The sequence below is a fragment of the Mytilus edulis genome, chromosome 2 (genome assembly GCF_963676685.1).
Source record: "Mytilus edulis chromosome 2, xbMytEdul2.2, whole genome shotgun sequence".
NCBI lineage: Eukaryota > Metazoa > Mollusca > Bivalvia > Mytilida > Mytilidae > Mytilus > Mytilus edulis.
In genome coordinates, this window is record NC_092345.1 from 28527567 (window position 1) to 28547380 (window position 19814).

The 19814-nt window shown below is 31.4% G+C and overlaps 1 protein-coding gene and 1 long non-coding RNA gene across 3 annotated transcripts in view; one reads left to right on the forward strand and one right to left on the reverse strand.

Moving 5' to 3' along the window:
• LOC139511886 (homeobox protein Hox-A7-like) overlaps positions 1 to 18920 on the reverse strand; it is a 37885-nt gene extending 18965 nt beyond the window's left edge. The window contains exon 1 of the mRNA XM_071299031.1: positions 18253 to 18920. Within this exon, the coding sequence (XP_071155132.1) occupies positions 18253 to 18781 (529 nt within the window). The 5' untranslated portion in view covers positions 18782 to 18920. The remainder of the gene's footprint in view (positions 1 to 18252) is intronic.
• Positions 689 to 5109, forward strand: LOC139511887 (uncharacterized). Of its 2 annotated transcripts, XR_011662107.1 has the most exons (3): positions 689 to 803; positions 3290 to 3382; positions 4410 to 5109. It is a non-coding gene; the product is annotated as an uncharacterized lncRNA (long non-coding RNA). The 2 variants fall into 2 exon arrangements; XR_011662106.1 differs by lacking the exon at positions 689 to 803 and having other exon boundaries at positions 2384 to 3382.
• Positions 18921 to 19814: the final 894 nt, after the last annotated feature.

A 19814-nucleotide genomic window follows, 5' to 3' on the forward strand; every position in this document is an offset into this window, starting at 1 on the left:
AAGTTATCTTCCCAAGACGACATATTGCCATTCACTTGTAACAATAAATCGGTAATGACCATAGGACTGGTAAAAAATGTGTTTACTATAGTATTGACCAGTGAGTAAAATTTACTATATGAAACTGTTTATTTTTATTAAGATAATTGTTTAATTAATTAATTAATCGACCTTTGATAGCGTCTTCTCAATGACGTGACAACTAGAAGGATCATACCTTATTAAAAGTAAAGTCTTAACAGTAAACGTGTTAATTACCCCGACCATACGCGTATGGTCCGACCATACGCGTATGGTCGGACCATATGAGTATATACCCATATGGTCATGACCATACGCGTATGGTCCAAATACTCATATGGTCCGGAACATAGCCACTATAGTACTAGAACCGAACACCTGTTTTCGGATATATATATATATACATACACCACATCTTCCTATGTCTATATAGCTGATTTACCGTAAATAACTGCGAGAAAATGAATAATACACAAGTTGATAATTGTCTCTTCTCTGCTAATTTTAATGTGCATGCAATATTCACTCTGATTTACTTGTGAGACCACCGACACTAATAATAATTACCTACAAAATAATAGGTGCTCCTTTACTGGGAAGAACATTTCGGATCCGATCAATTTATTGGTTCCATTCCCCCATTCTAAACTTCTCCTTAGAAAAAATGCCTTGCAATGCGTCATAATTATCTGGACTGCTAACTTACTTCCATATAACTTCGAAAACAGACTATAATCTATTTCACTGGATGAGATTGGGCTCACGGATATTTTAATGGATTGGTAATTTTTATTTATAGCACAAGTTTACAAAGCAAGATTAATCACATTTTTCACCCGGCCTACAAATCAAATGGTTGCCTCCTTACTGACTTACACCTACACAAGCTAAAAAACATATTCATGGGAGGGGGGGGGGGGGGGGGGGGGGGGTTCAGATGGGGGATGCTTGCCTCAGTCATGTTTCTGTGATTCCCTATATAATCAACAAAAATTTTCACACAAAAAGGGGGGCAGGGATTTCTCCTTAATAAGAAATCTCTATTTTCAGCATAAGCTCATATAAATTTGCCTTTTGAAGAACTGAAATAAATATGAGACGGCTAATGATTTTTCAGATGCTTTACATTAAAATACATCCATGTGACATTCACAATTATATATAGATCCAAATTTAAAAAGCTATTTTTTTCAATATTTAAATAATGTAGGATCAAATCTTGATACATGTATGTAGTTGAAATTGTTAGCTTTAAACATGTTAAACATTAAAAAATGAACACCCAAAGTTTAAACCACGTTTAAACATAAGAATGACCATGTAGTCTTTATTAATGTATGCTATTGCTATGAAACTAGGTCATTGTAGGTAAACTGTCATCTATTCCCTTAAATCTTTGTTCCCAGTCACCCCAAGTTTGATTTAAATTAGTCAAGTATATCTACTCTATTAGGTCTCTAGTTTGGATAGTTAATAACTTGCAAATTACAAATGAATTAAAATCATACTCCTCCCAAATTTATTTCTTTAAATATTATGGATGAATACATGTAGCAAGTAAGGGATGAAATTAAATTGGATGAAATGTGGCATTTTTTTTTTTTGATAAAGTAGTATGTCGTCTGATGTTGTCAAACTTAATTATAGACCCTTAAGGGGCGGATCCAGTCATTTTAAAAAGGGGTTGGGGTGGGATTCTAACCCAGGAAAAAAGGGGAAGGGGGGGGGGGGGTCCAATTACATGTCCCTATTCAAATGCATTGATTATCCAAAAAAAGGGGGGTTCCAATCCCTTGAACCCCCCTCTGGATCTGTGCCTGCCCTTTAAAAATAAAATTATCCTTATTTTGAGTTAAAGCTTATAGATTTTTCTATAATGCTTCTCAAGGGTGGATCCAGCCATTTTAAAAGGGGGGTCCCAACCAAGAGCAAAGAGGGGTTCCAACTATATCTCCCATTCAAATGCATTGCTCGGTAAAAGAAAAGGATTCCAACCCTCAAATCTATGGTCAGGTTGTTGTCTCTTTGACACATTCCCTTTTTCCATTCTCAATTTTATCATGTAGTCGTCGTTGTCCCAGGACATTTAGTTTTCGCTTAATAACTTTAGTACAAGTAATAGAAATCTATGAAATTCAAACACAAGGTTTGTGACCAGAGTTTTGTTCAGAGTTTAGGAATTACATGAATTAGGGGCCAATAGGGGCCAATATTAAACTTTGTTTGATTTTATAGAAAATTGAATTATTGGAGTTCTTTGATATGCCAAATCTAACTGTGTATTTAGATTCCTAGTTTTTTGGTCCTGTTTAAATTGGTCTACCTTAAGGTCCAAAGGGTCCAAATTAAAACTTATTTTGATTTTAACAATATTTAAATCCTTGGTGTTCAGATTAATATGCTGAATCTGAATATTTACTTAGATTTTTTTATTATGGGCCCAAATTCAAGTTGATCCAAATCGGGGTCCAAAATTTTACTTTGTTTGATTTCAACAAAAATTGATTATATGAGGCTCTTTGATATGCTGAATCTAACCATTCATTAAGATTTTTGATATTTTGACCCATTATCAAATTGGTCCACATTGAGTTCTAAAAGGTCCAAAATTTAACTTTATTTGATTTCACCAAAAAATGAATTATTGGGGTTCTTTGATCATGTTGATATGCTGCATCTAACCATGTATTGAGATTTTGAATATTGGACCATTTTAGAGGTTAATTGTCAATTTAAAATTTTTAAGTACTTGGACCGCATTCATTCTGTGTCAGAAACCTATGCTGCATCAACTATTGAATCACAATCCAAATTTAAAATTCAGAGTTGTATTGAGCTTGAATGTTGTGTCCATACTTGCCCCAACTGTTCTGGGTTCAACCTGTACGTTTGTATCAAGCTGAGCCATGCATAGCATTTTTATCTGATTTATATATTAATTTGAAATTTTGACAAGTGAGACACATACAGATTATACTGTTAACAATATTTCAGAGTTTAACGTAGTCAAGCGAAACAAATTTTAGAAGAATAGTTGAATCATGTCTTTGTTGTCAAATGAAAAATTAGTACGAACACAAAGAAAAAGTATGGGAATGTTTGTTTTTTAAACTATTGACCAGGGTGAAAGTCTTTGAAAGTCATGACTGGCAAAAAGTTTGTGAAATGAAATAGCACAAATATTCCATTCTTTTTAAATATAACTGAATATAAAGAAAAACACAAACTGATGTTTTATAATAGTTTTTACCCTTTTTATGTTTTATAGGACAAGAAATATAGAAAAATGATGAAAAATATAAACAGTTACAATAGAAATGAGCGCAAAACAAGATAAACAGAATACAACAAGGCCTAAATGGTAAGACCACTTCTATATACTGTAAATTCAGATTTTTCAGGGAAGGGACAACTTATTGTGATTACAAAAAAAATCTGCATAAAGATCTATATAGTTACATGATATATATAATATATATATATGTTTCTGTTATCAAAATATGATTTCTTATTTTTGCGATACTCACCCAGTCACATTATTCGCATTACTAAAAAGTTTCGATAATTTCTGAATTACAGTAATAAAAGAAATTGCCTTTGAATGATGACTCATATAAAAATAAGAAAATGTGGTATGGTAAATGAGTGACTTATCCACCAGAGTTCAATGAAGCGGATGCAAGAAATTAAAGGCCAATCATGGGCCTGCCTTCAATAATGAGAAAACACTTCCTTTATAGGTCATCCATTAAAGATCTCAACATATAAAGATTTAAACAATCCAATTTAGTTCAACATGTTCAAAGTCAATAACAATTAATTAAAAAAAAATCATGCCTAATATAAAATATTGTTTGTTTCTTCAATCCTGACCGACCCTGCAAAAATGGCCCTACTCATAAAATTTTATTGTCAAAACTAAGCCAAATATTATTTTATTCATTTCTGATTTTCGGGCTTGCCGGATCATCCGATAATATTCAGGCTTTTGGGAAAAATAAAATTATTTACCTACCTACCTACCCACACCTGGCTTGTCAGAATAGGGATTAGGGAAACAAACAATATATTAATTTAGGCCTCATGTCTGTGAGCACTCAACCTGACCATAATATAGGACAGTGGTTCAAATATTAACACAACATATGAACATTCTATAACAACTATTGCAAGTGGCTCAACTTTAAATATCACTGCAAGGCACTAAACAACGAATATTAAATCTTGGACACAAAGCACTGAAATAAGAGAACTCATAAGCATGACAAGTAAGAATATCAAATGAAAGTTTCTCAAAATGTTCATTAAAACATGATAAAATAAGCTTATTTATATTGCTGTTTTTTTTCTCCATTTATAACATTTTTTTTTATTTTGTGTATTTATAGGTCAGATATCTTGGTTTTTATGATCATCAACAGGTCCTGCAGGTCTATACTGAAGAGGAAACTTAATTGTTAATACTTTTCTACATAATGTGCTAATTGGATTATTAATGTGAAATGAACTCAACTGTGTGTTTTTCTGGAAAAAGAAATAGAAAAAATCCTACAAAATTGCTATAAACAAAATGGAGTACTATCAAAGAACACAATTGTGTAAAATGTAACAACCTACATTCATATTAACTGATGGATTATGGAGAAATTAAGAAAAAAAATAGTATCTTTGTCATGTTTGTTGTCGAAATAAACACCTGCTTTATCAATTCATGTACATGGCTCCATCATATCAAATATACAAAGAAGATGTTTGAAGAACATACGTTGCCAAAATTTATTCAACCAATTGAAGGAAGATGTCTTGTGGATTGAATTATTTATGCACTGAACTGTTATGTAGGGGGTCGAATACACAGCAGCTGAAACAGAAGACAAGTTAATTTGACATGAAACATGTGAAAAGTGTTTATTTTATTTAATATGCAAATATGAGCACAATATTAATAACATCACAAATGGTATGATATTCATAGCATTTTGCTTATTATTGTATTGTCTTAAACATGCTAAACAGTCAGCCTTTTGTTTTTGTATGTTTAATACTCACCATGAAAATTTGTATTACAGTATTAAAGTTTTAATTATCTTTTGTATCAATAATTCAGTCTAGGAGAAAATATATTAATACTGTTTGTACTGTTATGAAATTTCCATAGAGGAAAACATTTCCTTAAGGGAAATTTGATGTTCAGAAATTTCCCTAGAGGAAATTTGAAGATCAATGATTTCCTTAGAGGAAATTTGTTGTCTTGAATTTTCCTCCAAGGAAAAGTGTTTGTCAAAAATTTCCTCACAGGAAAAAGTATTTCCTCCAAGGAAAATTTGAAGCTACAAATTTCCTCACAGGAAAAAGTATTTCCTCCAAGGAAAATTTGAAGCTGCAAATTTCCTCAAAGGAAAAAGAATTTCCTCTAAGGAAATAGAATTTCCTCAAAGGAAATAGAATTTCCTCAAAGGAAATAGAATTTCCTCAAAGGAAATAGAATTTCCTCAAAGGAAATAATTATGCAGCAAATTCCCTAAGGGAAATCTTTTTCCCTTGAGGAAAAAACAATTTCCCTTGAGGAAAAATCTTTTTCCTTCAGGGAAATTTGATTTCCCTTGAGGAAAAGTACTTTTCCTCTGAGGAAATTGTTGAAAAAAGGGGCATAACTTTTTCAACAGTGGTGCTAGATCCAAAAAAATTTAGGACAAATATCAGGGAACCAATACCAACCAAGTTATCAACTTTGTTTTGACTTAACTCCAAAAATTAAGGTGACAACTTTTGCACTCAGCGGAATTGCAAACTTGTCCCGGAGACTGTTCTGTACTTGACCCCTTTTTTCTCGTTTTTGTATATTTTGGTGAAATATTCACTGTCTAATCTGTATATGTGAACACCACTTTATTCTGTATATGCCTTTTTTTCTCCCTTTTTCTCAATTATATATATATTGGAGTCAATGTTTCTCTATTCTTTATTGTTTGGACTATTATTCTTCTGCAGGTTTTGTCCATTGTTTTCTATTCCGTAAACCCTTACAGACCCTCAGTCATGTATTACTGTATATAGCAATGTTATATGCAACAACAAGAGAAAAGGCCAACCAAACAGATTTGGCAAAGCGACAAATGAAAAGCACAGGAGGTCATCCTAAACATAGACTTAATGTTTCGACCAAATCCTCTTGTCTCTTTAACTTAGTTTTGACTATAGAATGGAAAAGCTTAATTTTTAAAGCACAGATTTTCCTCAGAGAGATTTTCTTCCTTTGTGGGTCCATTTTGCTTTTGCATTTCTAAATAAATAATTGTATAAAAAAGGACTAACAATCTTCCAATACCAGTATTCGTTTAGTTTTGTTTTTGCCGATTACTTTCAATCTCCGCAAACTCATCTGATGATTTCAAAATTATTTGAATATTTCAGATGAGTTGCTCCATTTCATATTGTCCTGGTTTATGGCCAATTCTCACAATTTTGACAACTATCACTTTCACAAATCAACATTGCATAACTTAAACGATTCCAACGCCTGGGTAAAGATGTTCTTAGTTGACATTAACACATTTTAATAGGTAGGTAATTTTATTCTAATTTTTAAATTTACAGGGCTTTATAGTTGTCGGAATTTCTAATGTGGAGCATAAATAGATTTTAAATTACCTCATGTTTAAGAAAAAAAATGTTGTTATATTATTTGAATTGATTGTTGTTTTAATTTTCCATATATTTATTCCTCCAATTGCTTAGGATATTAGGAACTTAATTCATCTACATATACTCTATTTGATAAGCTTTAAATGTCGAAGGGTTGAAAGGAATGAAAATTACCATACATCTATGCAGGAGTTTTCTTTGGTCGGGACTATAAAAAATATAATCAAAGAAAGTCTACTTCGTTATATGCATTAATTCCAAAGAATATTACACCTTTTAAAACTAGTTCCTTAAAGGCATATATCACTTCTATTTATCTAAACAGACAAATCATCAATCATCTGCTAAATGTCTGACAAAAAACAACCCACGATTCAGGTCGCAAAAGTGGAACTATTAACCTTAGGAACAGACCACACGAGGAGAGATTATACCAAGAAGGCCCATAACAAAACTGGGGAACACATGAATACAGGATTTGTGGAACACATCTAAACATGCATTTACATTCTCCAAGATGGAAAGTGAACGGTTTGCAAATATTCGACAGCATAATCTTATTACATGTATAAGTATTTCCCAATCTATCAATGAAAGGGTAAACGTCATTAGCATCCGAGTAAAGAATATCCAATGAGCTCTTGGGGTAATTTTTTTAAACAACTTCAACCCGGCGCATGTTTATACATAACTCGAAAATCACATTCCTTTTTGTATGGACACAAGTCAACATTATCATAAAGCTAATGATAACAATGACCACTGCCCTTTCCTCGATCTTGATATCTATATCATAAACGGGAAGCTTAATACAAAAATTTATGATAAAAGAGATGATTTTTCATTTCCTATTGTTAATTATCCATTTTTAGATGGTGACGTTCCCTTGTCACCATCTTATGGTGTTTATATATCTCAACTTGTACGATTCGCTCGTGTATGTAACAATGTATTAGATTTTAGCGAGAGAAATTTATGTATTACTGAAAAATTATTACACCAGGGTTTTCGATATCACAAACTGGTCAAAACATTTACTAAATTTTATCACCGGTATAAGGAAATAATTCGTAAATATAACTCAACATGCAGACATCTTATACGTTCAGGTATTTCACATCCAAAATTTTATGGAAATATTCTTTATAAAGCACAAAAATGTCAGTATTCTCCTCAGAAACTAACAAAACCTTTAAATAGACTTATTAAAAGGGGATATAGTTACGATACTGTTGTCAGGTCATTAAAGATTGCATATTTTGGCTTTAACATTGATTCACTGATAGGGTCTTTGCATCGGAACTAAACACATTTATTTCTAAAAAAACAGTTGTTGGCATGACACGGGTTATGTTCTTCTCATATATTTTATGATAGTATGATACTAAACCCCTAACGGGAGGGATTGTACCTGATATTCATATGATGAAGACATAATCTTTCAATCAGTTTAATTGAGGTCTGGAGCTGGCATGTCAGTTAACTGCTAGTAGTCTGTTGTTATTTATGTATTATTGTCATTTTATTTATTTTCTTTTGTTACATCTATTGATATCAGACTCGGACTTCTCTTGAACTGAATTTTAATGTGCGTATTGTTATTCTTTTACTTTTCTACATTGGCTAGAGGTATAGGGGGAGGGTTGAGATCTCATAAACATGTTTAACCCCGCCGCAATTTTGCGCCTGTCCCAAGTCAGGAGCCTCTGGCCTTTGTTAGTCTTGTATGATTTTAAATTTTAGTTTCTTGTGTATAATTCGGAGTTTAGTATGACGTCCATTATCACTGTACTATTATGCATATTTTAGGGGCCAGCTGAAGGACACCTACGGGTGCGGGAATTCTCGCTACATTGAAGACCCATTGGTTGCCTTCGGCTGTTGTTTGCTCTATGGTCGGGTGGTTGTCGCTTTGACATATTCACCATTTCCTTTCTCAATTTTATTGTTAAAAATCAGATGGGGTCTTTTAAAGGTATTTATCTTGCCGTAGTGATGCCGTGTCTTTGGCATATCCTGTTATTTTTACACTGGTAAATTGTTATTATAAAACATTAAAGAACTGAACAAAGACATATATAGACTATATACGGATGTTAAGTAATTAGGAAGACATTTCATTTAATCTTTTTAAATATCGTGTTCCATATTTTGCAAGTTTCATAAGGAACAAGTATATATGCAAGAGCCGTCTCTTGAGAGAAAACGCTAAATGTACAGTCTCAAATTTAAATCATTGTATTTATATGTAATGTCTGTATGAACAGTGTGAAAACGATTGATTCTATTGACAGAACATTAAAGAACCGAAGTTTTACTTGAAAACAAACTGCATACAATGCTGTAAAATCAATGTACTTCTTAAAACAAGGAAAAGACGTACCGTTTTGAAGAAATACAAATGCAACTTTTTCCAAATTTCTTACCCAGTCAAATAATATCTGGTTGTTTAATGCCAGTCTAAACTAAAGTCACCTCTTTGGAATTAAGTCAACTAATGGCAATTGAGATTTTGGTGCTTTTCTTATTCTTACGTGTGCAAGAAGATTTTTCCACTTGACGTCGATTTTCGGTCAACAGTCAACAGATAAATCCATAATTTTATTGTTTGACTAGACGACATAAACTTAGGTTCATCATTCAATATAAATTATCATTCCATACTATTATTTTACAGACTTCGTATATCGATATTTAAATTTTAACTCCTCAATTGCTTCATTTTCGTCCTTCGTGTTTTTACATGTTCAAAACAATGAAGTTTATTTTTTACTTAACTTAACTGTTATTTCCCTGTTGAGTTATTTCGCTGTTCTCTTGATTTCTTTTTTTATAACTATTTTTTCTTTCAAAAAATCATAAAATTTTAAAATGGATGCTTTTTTATTGCTCTGTCGTCTGTATATGCAACAGATTCAATTCAAAAACGTGTTGAATGTCTAGTCCAATATGCCGTAGTGGTAAAATATGCTATCCAGTATTATCTCGACTCCTGATGGAGCAATTTGTCTTGTCTGGTGTTTTTAAAACCCTTTATACTAATACCCCCGTAAGACCGCATGGTAAGTAGCCGACGCACGCAATGGTATGCCTAAGCACCAGATAAAATATCCAAGTGCCATATTGCCTTACAAATCAAACGGACAAGATATTACTCCACAAAACTTAGATAATTACCACTGTGTTGTAGAAGCTTTGAGTAAATGAAGTCGTAATTCATATATGACAACTTCCATTCATAAATCGATAACGTCAATGGGATAATTACTTGTTGCAAAATGCTAGAATTATCATGTTCATATAACAATTTCAGAAATTAACGGGTAGTTTTTATAAATTGCGGAAATCTGATTTCAGCATTGGGTCTATTTGTCTTTACATAGAAAATGAATCAAAGACTACCGAGTGCGATGGCGTTTATAAAATAAATACAAGCATAACATTTAATTCATATTATGTACGTGGGTTTATGTGGCATTGTTTTGTAAGAAAGTACTGACAATTCCTTGGCAACATGATTGGTATTGCGCATATTGTCAATAAATTACACGTTGTTTGTGTAAATATGTTTTCATCAAATCAGATATTTTTACCTAACCCTGAATCTAAAACAAACTAAATTATACTGTTGCATGGTATCATAAGGGTTTGGTCATTAAACAATTCTTTTAAAAATAATGCGATCACAAAATAGTCATCACCATTGTTCAATACGTGAACTGTATTTTATCTCGTAACATCCAGTACAACAGACTCGAAGAACATTGGTAACTTACAATTTTGTCTGAAATTAAGAAATTTTTCTTAAAATCAATTTCTTAGTGTATACTTTATATGCTGCAAACAATGCAGGTCATGTGTTTGAACCCGTATTTCAAATCCTTTGCGTACAGTACAGTGTCAATAACACGAATGTTCAGGGCGACTGTTTTGTCGCAATTGTCTTTAAATCTGAGGTCCCAGACGACAAAAGGTAAGTATACACACACACACACACACACACACACACTGCGTGTATGTTACATGTATAAAAGAAGGTTGCCAATAAGACAACTATTAACCAGAGTCCAATAGACGTAGATGTAAGCAACTGTATGTCACGTTACTACCTTCAAAAGTGTGCACAACCATGTGTTAACTGACGCTAATTACAAGTGTATGTTTGGTGCACATACACTGTAGCTAGTGCTGATGGTGTGAGGATGCTTTAAATCATATTTAGCCCAGTACAATTTTGTGTGATGTATAACATTTCGCTTGCTATCATACGTCTTTTTATAAAGAGCAAGAGTTATTACTTATATAAGTCAGTATATAAATATATAAATATATAGTCTTCAACAAAATACACTATTACACATGTGTTACGCGAAAAAAAAAAGGTGAAACAATTAGATTCAGTTTAGAGTTGTATAATATTTTCACCTATTTTATTATGACTTATGATTGAGAAATTTACATAAAACATGTAACTTTGATGTCTAACCTTGAATAAAACATTTTGATAATAGAGATAAAGTGAGTTAGGTTTTTAGAAAAATGAAATTGACATTAACAGAAGATTTGGAATTGTCTTTCGTGAACCGGGAAACATCCATTACCATCGTGATTTAATTCATGGCCCAAACATTACAGGGAATACATATTACAATGAACGTATACACTTGAAAACACTGTCGTGTTTCTATTTTCGTTTCTGGATTTAAAAGTCTTTTAATACTAATTATAGTATTATTCAGAAGTTATGAGTTGGATACATCAGCACCTATAAATGTTATTATTTGTTGATACAATGAATTTACAACCTACAGGACCCATTCTCGCAGTCGATAAACAAGATATTACAAAATAGGACAAAATGGAACATCAATGTTAAAGTCATCAATCAAATCTGACACATTGTCATAACCATGAGCTTCTTCTGTGTACCATGTGGTTGGTCGCCATGTTTGCACAGAATGTTGGAGGTTGTCGGCAGACATGATTTAAGATGGCGGACAGTGTTTCCTTGATTTATACCAATTAGTCGCCCTAGTAGACTGTTGTTGGTTTCGGGGTTTATGTTTATGTGGTCGACTTTCGAGTCACTTAAGGGGAAGGTCGGGTTTCGAAATTTGCAATACATTTCGAGATTTTACATTGTTTCTAGACAATAATTTGAAGTATTTCGAGATTTTACATTGTTTCTAGACAATAATTTATTTTCGAGATTTTACATTGTTTCTAGACAATAATTTGAAGTTTTACTGCAAATTTAGTGGCTTCAATACTTATTTGATATTTTAAGCTATTTGTATATGCAAGTTGCCTATAATATTATATGATAGTGTCCTCTGTTAGGCTTTGTACCAAACACAAGAAATCCGTTAGTTGTACGTTATATTAACATGATTAAGTAGGATATACTTAGTAACTGAATTGATCTATTTGTAAACTTTGATAAATATCATTGTAAAACTTTTGTATTTCTTTAAATGACTCTCTTTAGAAGAGTTTATACTTGAAGTTTTACTACATATTTAGCGACTACTATACTTATTTGGGATTTCAAGCTATTTGTATTTGCAAGTTGCCTCAGTTTGTGTTACCAGTTTCATAAATTAAAATTAAAATTTCGTATAACACAGTGGCGGATCCAGAAATTTTCATAAGTGGGGGCCCACTGACTGACCTAAGAGGGGGCCCGCTCCAGTCACGCTTCAGTGATTCCCTATATAAGCAACCAATTTTTTTCCCAAAAAGGGTGGCCCGGGCCCCCTGCCCCCCCCCCCCCACCCCTAAATCCGCCTCTGTAACAAATGAGGTTTTTTAAAGACATGAAACACGTCTGAAACAGACTAACTTTGATAGGTCTTTCAAATATAATTATTTATTAACCTATATCACAGAAAACATTATATTATCTATAACAATGGTAACGAAGATATAGTCCAACTTGAAAAGTTCTTACGTCTTTATCGTTTTTTTCTTTGTATGTATCCATTTAATTTAGACGTTGACTTTTAAAAATGGTTGATGTTAAGCTGTGTTTATCCGTAAATTATACAAATAAAATGATTTATTTATTTGAGAGTAGCAACGGTTTTGTTTTGCTACACTCTTTATTCAACGACTACTTAAAGCAAGGCTGTTTGTTCGTCCTAACTTAGGGTGCGAAACTAAATGTACTTGAGTCTTTTTAACATTTATTTTTTAAATGTTTCACTGGCAGTCACAAATATATTAAATATTAAATCAAATGAAAGTTTTAGATGTATATACGACTGCTCAAAAGTTGCAGCACAGACTTACTTTAAACCAAAAGCAATGTAGACAGTGCAATGTAGTGCTGTTAATCATCGTAGCTTTTATGATGACTTTCCGTTTGTGTAAATAAGGGAGAAGTTGTATTGGAGTTTCAATACTGGGCCAATGTTTTACTTGAAAAGTCGTAGTAGTGAAAGGTCCGTTTTTAAAGAAGCGATTTATTACAACATATTTTTCTATAGACAGTCATTTCCTGCTGTCCCATAATGTAAAATTGAGAAAAAGGCTGAAATACCCATACGGAAGTAGATTCGTACCTTGGATCAGCATTGTTTTAGGTACTAAAGTATCGATTGTGGTAAATGGTGCATACGAACATTCATCAAGCTTTGCTATCCATTAAACGGATACGTCTCTATCGTTTTGAATTAAAACATTCATTTCAACTTTTTATCTCTGAAATAAATATTTCGATTTAAGTCTAATTGGAAAATATCAAAGAGCCCAGAAGTTTACTTTTTGATACTGTGATCAAGCAAAGACCATTGGCTTGTCGTACATTATCGGAATGAATTCTCAATGAATTTCTTCAAAGGTTTACGATCTTTTAATTCCAAACAAAAAATTGAATGAATGTGTCGACTTACCGAGATAAAATTACGTATCAACTTCAATCGAATGGTACAATAGATTATTGCTGTTTATTTACTTCGGTTGTGTTAGTTTCTATTGATAAAGTTATTTATGTGGGTATTTCTTTCCATTTTATTTCCGATATTTATACCTAACCGGATATTCAGGTCTTCATCCTGATTTTTTTTTCATTTATACATTTTTATCATCATTAACACGTTTTATTAGTACTGAAACCTAATTTTTGCAAAACGTTTAATTATACGAGTTATTCTTTAAATTATACAAGTTATTCTTTAAATGTATACTTACATTATTGAATTTTTATTTAATAAATCAGTAGTAAATGCCGAAAAAATTAACAATTTCCAATTTTATTAATGCATGTGCGCTTTTCTTGGACAAAGTTTATAGAATATTAAATAAAACTTATTCTCCCTCGAATCCTATTTACAATTAGTTTAAAGAAGCTGGATATTATAAGAAGGCAGTCTCAAATAAAACAGTAAGAAATAATCACTAACTAAACGAAATAACGACAATAATTTGTTAGTTTCCTCCCAGTCATTGTACCAAATATTCAGTGGGGCAACTGACACTCAATCGGTGTTTTCGGTTGAAGTTTGGGATTCGGTTGTTGGTATTTGGTTCTCTACTTTTTTTTTTGTATTGTATGTCCATATCCGTCCCTGGTTATGTATTACTAGAATATAGCCGACTATGTACAAAATATATCGTTTTCATGTATTACACATATTGTAAAGCGATAAACCCAAGTCGTGTACAAATTTCACTATGTTTTTGCCATTGTTATTGTCATTGAACATCTCTCGCTCGCTCGCCCGCCCTCTGTCTTTGATAAAACCAGGGACTATAAATATGTTATTGTCCAGTTGGAACTTTCGTTTAATTCCAGAGACCAACTAAACGAAGGCTTAAAGCATCCTTAAAGTTTTGGGTATAATTGATCCAACCTCTTCATACACATTTTTTACAAACCGCCCCTATGTTTAACAAGTATCTATGCTGATGTTTACAAGTTCTTTAAATCGACCAAACAAGTATTTGTTGTTCTTCCCAGCACGGTATTGAGTGCAAATAACTTTTTAGTCAACAATTCCAGTAGATTGTCATGCAATCACCTCAGTGTCCAGCCACTCATCCGATTCAAATAGGGTTTGTAATGTATATTACTGACAAAAATGGGGGTTTAATTTTCATTAAATTACTGACTTTAGTGTATGCTGTTATTCAACCCAGTGTTGAAGGCATAAATCAAAATAAAGAAATGTAAGAACATATATGTCATACTCGAGTGACTTTGCGTTTCATTTGCATGAAATAGTTATAATTATAGTATAATATTAATACATTTCGCAGGTGTTTTGTCGGAGGTAAACAGTATTTTATTCCGAGAAGAAATTAACATGAAAATTAATGGATGTGTTGTGTATTGTGAGAGGAAACTTACAATTAAATGAAATTCTTGTGCGTTCTTGTTTTTTATTTGCTGGAGAGATTATATAAAGTTGACATTTTGCTCTTATACAAGAATTTTTTTTAAAAGTGGAACCAGTGTAATTTCCTTGTTAAATTTGTACATTTATTCAACTCGTTGGAGATATGTTATAAAGTTGACTTTTTGCTCTTATATAAGAGAAAAACCGCATACAAGTGTAATTTCCTCATTACATTTGTACATTTGTTTTTAATAGGTTAATTTATAATATTCAAATCTTGCACATACCATACAAATATTAAAAATTTACATAACGAATAAAATTCAAATTTCGTCATTTTGAACTACATCTTTTCTACATTAAATGCATTTTAAAGAATTGTGTATTCTGTGTATTTGAAAATTAAGGAATAAATATTATATTCTTTATCCTATTATAGAAATAAGTATTTTATAGAATTTATATATACATTCATTTACAAATAAATTTACAGATGCAGATACAGTTTATTAGTTTTAACAGTTCATTGTATTTAATTATGGTTTGGAAAGAATTATACAAATTTACATTGTTTTCAGTATGAAAGTCATTTTTTGCCAATAAACTCGAATTATAAAACAACAAAATTTACATATATTGTTGAAAATGTTTCAATAATTTGATAATATCGAAATATTTGTTGATTTATAACTGCTGTGTTCTATCTAATTATAAAAGATTTACAATAGTCTGATGTTTTCTTTCAAAAAACAGAAAAATCTTGACAAGTTTTTATTTGCCTTATTTTCCCTTAAGACTACTTCTATACCAGTTAACAGTTTTATTCAAATAAAATCTTGTTTAATTTAATATCAAGTGAAATTTATATCTGATTATTTTTGTAAGTTGGCATTTTTATGGCTTTTATCGAACTAGCACTGCATTTAATCCTGTAGAATATGGCACAAAAATTCTGTCGTAAAATGTCATTTTCTATCTGCTGTTTTTAAAAAGAATTAAATTTTTGTTGCATTTTTATTTCTATGGTCTGTCAATTTTGGGGCAATTTGGTTTTATTAATACACAAATAGGCAAATTAAATGGTAGTGTATTGACTTTTATATGTTGCACTTAAAATACCACAAACTCGCAAAATTAAGAGCAAGCACGATTTGTATGCATGGAAATGCATAACGAAATAAGTTGGAAATTTGTGGACAGCCACATAATGAAATATTTCTACAACTTTTGTCCAAACATAATCTTTTTCAGAGCTGATTATCACCAACCGACATAAAACATTATCGTCTGCGTAGTCCCATTGTGTGCAAAACTATATAGAAGGGCGACAACCGTTATTTCTTAGATAATATACTTTTCATAATATTGTTTTGATGGACATTCTGTACTAGTTTTTTTTCTAGACAATAATCCTCGTCCTCAAAATAAAATTACACATATATTTTCTACAGTAAAATCTGTTGAAATGGTATTTTCCTTACACTCGTTTTTCTCTCTCTTGATAGTTACAAAATCTAATTAATGCAAGAACATTCACATAAGCATGATAAAAATACAAAAACTGGTGTCAATGAGAGCACATCTTGAATATTTTAAAACTATACAGAAACCCACACTATAATTATATATATTCACTACAAGCTGTTTCGTGCAGACATTGAAGGTTTCTCTAACGCAACTCTAGAGAGGAATATTGATTAATTTCGATACTTTAATTGTGAAAAAGTCAAGAATAATTAGCCGTTCGATAAAACAACATCAACGCGCATATTTTTTCTCTATTTTCTCGATAATATTACAATCTGTCGGCTAAGAGTATGTCGCCTTATTAATGCATGTGTTGTAACCTTTCAAATTTTCCGCTGCATTTCATGTGTTTATTTGTTAAATGGCTTGAAATTGATTTGTGTTTGTAAACATGTCAAAGGAAACAAAAGAATGTTAGTTTGAAAAATGAACTTTAATGGAAAAAAGGTTGAAATAATTCTCGATGACAAAATCGTATCTGATAGGGTTTTAATGGAAAGAAATGACATGACACAAACATGTGTTGATTTCATTTGTTTACATATTAAAAAAATATAAAGAAATAATAGTGATTAAGTCATGCTGTTTCCATTTTTATACTTTGATTATGATATATGGTTAAAAAATACGACTGATACACTTGTTTATTACTCGATGTTTATTCTATAGTTATCACAAGAATTTCTTTATTTTGAACAAGAATTTCCAATGTTTTGAAAAATAATACATATGCGTATTCAATTCAGTTTTATGTTACTATTACCATAAATTCACAGGAAATGTGTAAAAAATTAGAAATAAAAATCGAGATAAAATTTACACACTGTATGCATACACCACGGGGCCTTCTAAACTCCATAAAATGCGGTTTATGGGAAATAAAATATACACATCTCAATTGATAACACACAAATAAAATAAATTGCAAGTACTTCAAGCAAAACGTTATTTCTTAAATTTATTGCGAATCCAAAATGGAGTTATATCTAATGCAATTTCCAAGCCGTAATCCAACATTATTTTGTATAATTAAAAGGTAATTTAAGATAAATAAAATGTCTGCATCATTCTAGTTAATGTTCGGATAGCTGTAGTATTTATCTCCTAGTTTAATCTCGTTTTATTGTCATTTTACTGCGATCCTATCATTTTAAAGGGGACCAAATGTCTTAAAAATTAGTGAAGATAAAATGGTTTTACTCAATTGACCCCATATAATGTCCTAAATACCAAAATGTAACATACAACGATATAGACAATGTTTATTATCATTCAGAGATGAAAATGAATGTGTTTTTGGTTTTTTATGTCTTAGACACATACTTTGATTTATTCATCGTAATAAATAATATTTCGGTTTACATTCTATTAAATTACATTTAATTAAGTCATTGTATATTTTTTATTCAAATTAATTCGTTCTAAATAATTGAATATTGAAGGTGGTTTCAACGCTAAAATAGATGGATTTTTAACCCAATTTTGAGTATTTTAAATGGCTATCAATAACATTATTTCTGTAGCCATTAAACGATATTTTCAGAACAATATTTAATAAAGTATTATGAATAACGAGAAACACATTTCGCTGTAATCGTCTGCATGATTTTATGTCTTTTTAACCCTTTCATAAATATAGCATAAATATGGCAGATAAGTTATAAATATAATTATATTTACATATTAATTCATATTTTGTTTTTATATTCTTGTAACTTACCAACTATTCCCATCCATGGATAAAAGGGCGTTGGCGGTTCATTCCCTGAATTCTGACTCTGGTCTGTTTTTAAGTTTTTCTGTAACATCAACGGACAAGGATCTGCATTTGTTGAATAGGGACTTGTGCTGTTATGAACCGAATCTGGTGAACTTGACTGTACTCCATGAGGTGGAGGGCTCCAATTTTCTGTACTGCAATTACTGAATGATCGCGGCACTAAATTGTCCTCGGATTGATGTGCAGGGGGAGGTTGAAAATTCTGTCTCCCTCCATGTTCGCCACTATTTCCTGATGAATTTTGCCTTGAATGAGCGTCATGGTTCTGATGATTATAAGATGAGTATCCGTTCGATGGCAGACGATGATGTTCAGAATTAAAATTATTATTATGATACGCGGATAACTGATCTGCAAATCTTGATGCTAAAAATCCAAAATTGTTCGAATTATAACCGACATTATGAGACATGTGTGGATTTTCTGATGAATATTGTGCGAAAAACGACGCTGGATAATACGAGTTCATTTTCCACTATTTCAGCTTATTTTTCTTATTTTACTCACTTCATGACCTTATACAATAAAATAACCTATGATTTGTGTTCGTCCATACTCAATGTCGGCCAAAATAAATCATTTGCATAGAAATCAGAGCACGAGACGATTGGCCAATCAGAACAAAGATAACAAATTTCGTTCAGTAAGTTGATCTGATGACCGAATCACACCCTCACTATGAAACAACGTGGAAATAAAATGACTATTTCAATTCCAATTCATTGTTATATGCTCCCAAGTTAACGAACAATTTTATTATTAACCTAAAACAGGTCTTAAATTGTCGTAGTAATCAATTGAAGGAAAATAAACTACGTAAAGTTAGTTTTTTATTCATTATTTATCAGAAACGGATAAAATGGCTATCTCTTTTCAAGTAAAATGTTTAGATTTACTGTTGATACTTGATCTTCAAACAATCGTTTTATTTTTAACAAAGCAAAAATACAAAGGTTATATAAATTTCACATTGTTTACTTATTATAATGAAGTGACTTAAATTACCAATCCTTGAGTCTGAAGAATAGAACATCAACGTTCAAGGGTATCATATTACAGAAATCTAATGGGTAATTAAACCCAGTTGAATTTTATACCACACATATATTATTTTAACACTCGCAAATCTAATAAATATTTGCAATGGACGTGAAAACAAAAGAAAAAGACAATACTTCAAAATAGATACTACTACCTAAATAGAAAGTCAGGACAGATAGTTTATTCTTATTTATTTCATTATAAAAGGTTAATTAAGTAAAGTAAATAAAATTTTATCTTTGAATACTACTAAGTAACCAAGTTTACATGTTGAAATCATACGAATTTCCAATATTAGATAAATTTATGGTCCCTTCTGATCGATTAGACATTTTTATGACTTTTGGGTTGTTTATTGCTAAATACAGTCAGTAATATTGCATTGGGCTATGTTGGCATGAATTTTGTGATGAACTTACAAGACATTGGAAGCTTCTACCGCCGTATCTTATAAATTTGTA